Here is a 6,740-nt window from a genome sequence, read left to right as displayed (position 1 = left end):
TCTGCCTTGCCCGCAAAGACGCGCGACGACGAACGGCGCCGCTGCAGCTCGCCCATCACCGATACCATCTTTGCGGCGAAGGAGGCGGGGATGGCGCACCTACCGCACCACCCATTGCAGTGAACCCGCACTGGATTCGAGCACCCGGGAGGTATGGTGCAGATGGCGCACCGCCGCTCGAGGATGGTCGTCAGCTCGCCCGCAGGGATCTCGTCGGTCTGCATCTCGAGGAACCTGGAGGGAGATATGGGGAGATATGGGGAGATGTGGGGATCTCGTCGGTCTGCATCTCGAGGAACCTGGAGGGAGATTTGGGGAGATTTGGGGAGATATGGGGATCTCGTCGGTCTGCATCTCGAGGAACCTGGAGGGAGATATGGGGAGATATGGGGAGATGTGGGGATCTCATCGGTCTGCATCTCGAGGAACCTGAAGGCCAGGTGGAGGAGTGGAGCAGACACCCTCGCCACAGCAGGATGGAGAGAGAGAGAGGGGGGGCAAAGGGCCCGCTGCGCCCCGAGTGCATGGGCAGTGACAGAGAATGAGCGAGCAGAGCGAGGCTCAATGCTCTACGAGGGGCAATGTGCGTGCGACGGTTTGCGCGGACCGGTTGCGGAACGCGCGCGAGAGGACCTTCCGGCCTCCGTAGGCGCCGGGCGGGTTCTGCGTCGCGAAGAGCATGAAGTGCGCGTGCGGTGTGAGCGTCTCGCCCGTCTCGGGGATGTGCAGCTCGCGGTTGTCGTCGAGCAGCCGGTTCAGCGCCTCCAGAACCTCCGACTGCGCCAGGTTGAGCTCGTCGAGCACGACCCAGTGGCCGTGCCGCACTGCCGTGGTGAGCGCGCCGTCGCGGAAGACTAGCTTACCTGTGGGATGCGGGGGAGATGTGGGGAGATATGCGTATGCGGAGGTACGGCGGAAAGGCGAGCTTGCCGTGCTCGTCGGGCGCAAAGGCGCCAATATACTCTTGAACGTCGGTGTGCTCGTGGTTGTTGATTCGCAGCAGGACGTGCCCCGTCGCCGCGGCGAGCCGCTCGATCACGGACGTCTTTCCGGCCGAGGTCGGCCCCTGCAGCAGGACTGGGTACCGGCCCGCCGCCACCATGCGCGCTAGCTGGCGGAAGCGCGCCTCGATCGAGGGGGTGACGATGAAGCGCGGGTCCTCGGCCGACGCGGTGTGCCGAGGGTCCGTCTGCAGCCAGAAGCCGCCGATCTCGACCCAGCCGTCGCCCGAAGGCCGGGCAGGCGCCCTCGCTGGCGGCGGGCGGGGCGGCTTGTTTGGCTTCGGAGGCATCAGATGGCGAAGTAGCAGCGCCTCGACCTGCGGCTGGAAGCGCGCCTGCAGCTGCGCGACGAAGGTGATGTGGAACCCGTCGTACAAGCAGCGGTGCAAGCCGTACCCGAGCGGCACGGCGGCGCGCACGTAGCTCAGCGCGCGGCAGAGGGTGCGCAGGGAGTACTCTGGCCGCTGGTCGGCGCCGTCGAGCAGCGTTGTGGCGGCTGCGTCGAGGGCGGCTTGGTAGAAGGCGACGATTGGGCCGACGGGAGGCGAGGGCAGCAGCGGGCCAAGGTAGGCAATCACGATCAGCGACAGGTCCTGGCGATGAGAGGGGTTGCGGTGGTGATTGTGATTGAGACTAGGGCTCTCATTATGGCGGTTCTCATTGCTACTCTCATCACTGTCACTCTGGCGCGGTATTAGTAGTCTCACCTCGGGCGAGGAAAGGCGTGGCACGTATAGCTCGGTCAGCCGCGAGCGGATGCCGGCGGGCAGCTCCTTCTTGCCAAAATCGGTCGGCGGGTTCATCGCGGCGAAGAGGCGGAAGTTTGGGTGGCGCGGTACAGCGTCGGCCTCGCCCTTCTCGGTGAGGGCGAGCGAGCCGCCCGCCTCGAGCAAGCCCGCGACGCGCTGCAGCGTCTCCGGTGCCGCTAGGTTAACCTCGTCCAGCAGCAGCCAATGCCCCTCGCGGACGGCCTGAACCAGCGCGCCCTCGACGAACGCAAACGCGGCGCCGCCGACGCCGCCCTGCGCCTCGCGCCTACGCGACACTTCTCGGACGTGTCGTGGTCGTGTCCCGGACATGTCGACGCCGCCCTGCGCCTCGCGCCGCAGCTGGTGTCGGAGACGGCCAGCCTCTGCCGCAAAGCTCTCCCACTCCTCGTCCAAGGCCGCGCCCGCGCCGCCGCCGCCGCCGCCTCCTCCTCCGCCGCCGCCTCCTCCGCCTCCTCCTCCTCCTCCTCCTCCTCCTCCGCCGCCGCCGCCGCCGCCGCCGGCAGCCTCTCCGCCGCGCTCCTTGGCCCGCGCCGCCGCGTGAGAGTTGCAGGCTCCAACCGCCATCGCCACCAGCCTCGCCCACTCGCCCTTGGCGAGCCGCTGCGCCAGCTTGGAGAGGAAGGGCCCGTTCTTGGAGCGCGAAAAGGTGCGGCAGAAGAGGTCCTCGAAGCGCGCGGCGAAGGGCGCGTACACGTGGCGCGGCTGCACGGGCCGGTACCCCCCAACCAGCTCCGACGCGTCGCTCTGTTGCGAGAGGTTGTGCACCAGCAGCTTCTGGCCGAGCATCGACGCGAGCTGCTGCACGACGGTCGTCTTGCCGGTCCCCGTCTCGCCGACCAGAAGCAGCGGCTCGCCGAGCGCCACGCTAGCAGCGACCCGCTCTAGCGTGACGAGGGCGTGGCGTGTCGCCGCGAAGCCGCCGCCCGCGCCCGCCACCGCCGCCTCGGCCGCCGCAGTCGGCTGGGGCAGCGGCAGGCGGGCGCGACCGATGGCGAGGACGCCGTCGGAAAGGCTGAGCTCGGGCCTGCGCAGCTGGACCAGGTGGCGGAGCTGCGGAGCGGGGAGGGACCATTGGGCGGCGATAAGCGCGGCGAGCTTCTGGCGCGGCGCGTCGCGTCGGACAGGGGAAGCAAACGTGTCGAGCGCCTGCGACGAGGAGTGCTCCGGCAGGCTCACAGAGGGCGCCGATCTCCCCACATCTCCCCACATCTCCCCACATCTCCCCACATCTCCCCACATCTCCGGCCGGCTCACAGAGGGCGTCACGATCTCGACTGCATCTCGCCTGCATCTCGACTAGATCTCGACTACACCGCGACAGAGGCGCGCCTCGGTGACGACCAGCTCGCGGAAGAAGGAGGTCAGCCGACCCTCCTCCTGCGGCGGGGGAAGCTCGGCGTCGCAAGCGGCGAGCGCCGCCTCCATCCGCGCGCACCACCGAAACAGCTCTCGCGACGAGAAGGCGCGGCCGCCGCTCAGCGACAGCCGCGCCGACGCCAGCTCCGCCTCGGCCGCCTCCGCCAGCGAAGCTCCCTCGCCCGACGGCGCGGTGGCGGAGGCAAGGGGCGGGGCGGCGGGTGGGGAGACCTGCGTCCAACCCCCGCCTCCCGGTCCCGCCTCCCCCGCCGCCGCCACCGCCTCCCCTCCCGAGGCGGCCTGCAGCTGCAGGAAGCAGCGGACGAGCCGCGGCGCCGCGGCGCGCAGCCGGCGGTGCGACGCACAGACTACCGCCTAGTACCATACCTCCAAGCGTGTCGAACCCAGTGTGGGTTCAGCCCCGTTGGGTGGTGTGGTAGGCCTCGAGGTCGGAGGCGGGCGGCGAGGGGATGTGGACGTGCTGCCAGAGGTCGGGCTGCCAGACCGCCCGCTCCGCCGCCCGCGCCGCCGCCGCGCCGCCTCCTCCGCCGCCCGTCCCGACGGTGCTGGTGACTGTGCCAAACAGGCGAAAGCCCTGCGCGGCGCTGTGCGACGTGCCGCGCCCGGGGACGAAAAGGACGCCGCGCTCGAGGAGGGGTGCGAGGGCGGACATGACCTCGAGCGGCGCGCGGTCCACGTCCTCGAGCAGCAGCCAGCGCCCGTGCACCGCCGCCTGCGCCACCACACCCGGCTGCCACACAAACTCACCGGGCGTCGAGCCGCACACGTACGCGCCGAGCAGCGAGCGGGAGTCGACCTGCTCGTCGAGGTGGACGGTCACCATCTTGTCGTGCTGGCCCGCGGCGAGCGCCAAGGCGGAGAGCAGCGTGCTCTTCCCGGCGCCCGGCGGTCCGGAGAGCAGCACCGGCCTCCGCAGCTCAAGAGAGAGCGAGAGGAGCCGGAGGCAGCGCCGTGCGTGCTCGGTCTCGACGAGCGCTCCCGAGCCCCACGCCGGCGCCGCAAGCAGCGGCGTCTCAACAGCAGCCGCTCGATAGTCCGGATCGAGCACGAGCGGAGGGCCCGCCAGCCTCTCATCGCTCTCCTCCTCCTCCTCGCCACCGTCACCGAGGTGCTCGAGCAGCGCCGCACGCGCCGCCGGCGTGGATCCGACGCGATGGCAGAGCTCACGCGCGGCGCGGCGGCGGGTGGAAGGGCCCTCGTCGGATGCGAGCAGCAGGAGCGACGACGCGGACGTCGCCGAAGGCGGGCACGTAGCCTCCATTCGTCGTCGTCCGCTCGAATAAAGAATTTGTCTGCCGCCGTCCTCCTTCGATGTACTCGAGGGGCCAGGATATGCAGCGAGGAGGGCGGAGCTGCGCCGAAAGGCGCAAGAAGCCGCGAGAGCAAGGGACCGGCAGGAGGCGGCGGCGCCGCAGAACGAAGCAGAGGAGAGCGACGCGACAGAAGAAGAAGAGACAAGGGAAAGAACGACGAGAAGGGGGCGACCGCGAGGTGGCATGAAGGTCGCAGCGCGAATCTGCGAGAGACTGCGAAGAGAGATAGGAAGAGGCGGACGCCCAAGGGTGGGCGACGGCTAGCGCATCACACCCCTCTCCTTAAAATCCCTGTGTGGTGGCGGCGTGCCGTCCTCCCATCCCTCCCTTGGGTTGTCCGTTTTCTTTCTTTCTTTCTTTGCCGTCCTCCCATCCCTCCCTTGGGTTGTATCCTGTTCTCGTTCTTTTCTTGCTTACACGCACAACAGGCAAGGCGCAGAAGCCGTCGTCCTCATCACAGAAGCCGTGATAAGAATTTTACAAGAAGCGTGAAAAGAAACAAGAACGGGGCACCCACTCCACTCTAGAGCTCCACGCGCGCGCGCTGCTCCTCCGCGAAAGTGAAGACGTCTTCTGGGCGCAGCTCCGCCCGCTGCATGGTGCGCACCGTCGTCTCCAGCTCGCACACCCGCAGGTCGAGCGCCGCACACTTGAGGTCGGCGCACGGCTCCGGCGGGCACGGATCCGGCGGCGGCGGGATCACGAAGTGCCATCGGGCAACCCACTTCAGCTTCCACAGTCGGTTCTTGGCTACCGGCATGAGGAGCGCGAAGGGGACGGGACCTCCGGGCTCGACGAGGGTCTCGACTGCCGTGGCCGCCGCCGCCGCCGTGTCCCAGCCGCGCCCTGCCCCTGCCACCGAGAGGTTGACGGAGCCGTCAAAGGAAATGGCTACCTCGACAGGCGTGGCTGGCACCTGAACCCAGACAGGGATGCCGTCGTACACGTGGTCATTCCAGATGTCGTAGTCGACGAACACGAATAGGCCATCGCCAATCGCGGTCTTCTCTGCAGAAGAAGGAGGGAGCAGCGGCGGAGTGGCATCGGCGTCGGTGCCGGTGCCCGGCCACTTCCCACGGCAAGACCAAAACCACCTGTACGCGTACGAGCAGTACCAACGAGGCAGACAGCATGCCCACGAGAAGGACCGCGTGCAGCACTTGCCGCAACCCAACGAGCAGCACTTGCCGCAGCCCAACGAGCAGCAGACGTCGCAGCCCAACGAGCAGCACTTGCCGGGCTCTGATGAGACATTCGCGACGAGATTGGCCGTTTCCGTCGCCATTGCGTCTGTCGTCGCCGTTGGCCCGGCTGCCCACGCCCACGCGAAGCACTTGTTGGAGGCAGTCGCGAGGAGAGTGTTCTCGTCCTTGATCGTCTTCACCGACGGCCTCGCCGCCGTCGGCCTCGAGGACGCGGTTTGCATGGAGGCAAGCTCAATCGCGGCGTCGTTGAGCAGGCCCGAGAAAAAAGAATTCTCGCGTCAACTCCCTAAAGAGAAGACAATTCAAACAAAGAATCCCATTTTCTTTGTACAGGCGAAAGAGACCTATATAGGAGAGAGAGAGAGAGATTTTTCGACGAGGGGAGCGACACGGAAGGACCCGCCCCCGCCCCTCGGGGCGGGGGCCCCCGCCCCCCCGGGGGGCCCTTTGGGGCCCCTCCAGGGGGCGACCCCTCCGGGGAGGCCGGCCATCCCCGTGCCGGTTCTCCCCAACCAACCCCGCCGGCAGCGCGAGCTGCCGGCCACATTGAGCGGTTCGTCCCAACCGGGGGCCGCAGACTCGTTCTGCGCGCCAACGGCTGGTGACGCTGTGTTGCCCTTGAGCTAGTCCTTCCCCGGTCGCCTAGCCTCTGCGCTGTCTGGCGGACGCCTGTATGCCATGCACGCGGACCACGCTTGCGTGGATACGTGGCTGGCAGGCTGACCCGTGTGCGGGGTAACCCGCGCACGGGGAAGCTTCACGGGTTCGAGCCGTCAAACATTGAGCAGCGGAGGTGTGCCGAGGGGGGCCGGGAGGCGGTAAGCCGTCGTCGCCCGGCGCTGCATGCAGCACCGTGGCGATGGCGCTAAGAGGTTCCTCTTTTCCGCGCCCCCCCCGCAAGGCGCGCGATACACATTTTTAGCAATGTTGTTTGTTTCCTATATAGGCGCTCAGCGGCCCATGATTGGAGCACTTGGATTGAGAGTGTTTTTGTTCATGAGGCGACGCGGACAAGCAGGTTGCTTTCTCGCACATCCCTTCCTCTTCCCCGCCCGAGAGGTCCTCACCACACGG

At 67.9% G+C, this 6,740-nt stretch overlaps 2 protein-coding genes across 2 annotated transcripts; both read right to left on the bottom strand.

Annotated features, from left to right (window-relative positions):
• Positions 1 to 55: 55 nt before the first annotated feature.
• On the bottom strand, positions 56 to 4,409 carry EMIHUDRAFT_220866 (hypothetical protein; the record flags this gene model as incomplete). Its single annotated transcript, XM_005757098.1, has 10 exons — positions 56 to 68; positions 145 to 234; positions 608 to 858; positions 971 to 1,594; positions 1,709 to 2,036; positions 2,079 to 2,155; positions 2,330 to 2,652; positions 2,758 to 2,795; positions 3,210 to 3,304; positions 3,690 to 4,409. 10 exons carry the CDS (start codon positions 4,407 to 4,409, stop codon positions 56 to 58), a joined length of 2,559 nt encoding a protein of 852 aa, XP_005757155.1.
• Positions 4,410 to 4,984: 575 nt separating this feature from the next.
• On the bottom strand, positions 4,985 to 5,887 carry EMIHUDRAFT_220865 (hypothetical protein; the record flags this gene model as incomplete). The annotated part of the gene is made up of 1 exon (XM_005757097.1): positions 4,985 to 5,887. One exon carries the CDS (start codon positions 5,885 to 5,887, stop codon positions 4,985 to 4,987), a length of 903 nt encoding a protein of 300 aa, XP_005757154.1.
• Between the last annotated feature and the right edge of the window lie 853 nt (positions 5,888 to 6,740).

The sequence above is a fragment of the Emiliania huxleyi genome, assembly GCF_000372725.1.
Source record: "Emiliania huxleyi CCMP1516 unplaced genomic scaffold EMIHUscaffold_93, whole genome shotgun sequence".
NCBI lineage: Eukaryota > Haptophyta > Isochrysidales > Noelaerhabdaceae > Emiliania > Emiliania huxleyi.
The sequence above is the reverse complement of the archived record's forward strand: the minus strand, read 5'-3'. Positions and strand labels throughout refer to the sequence as shown.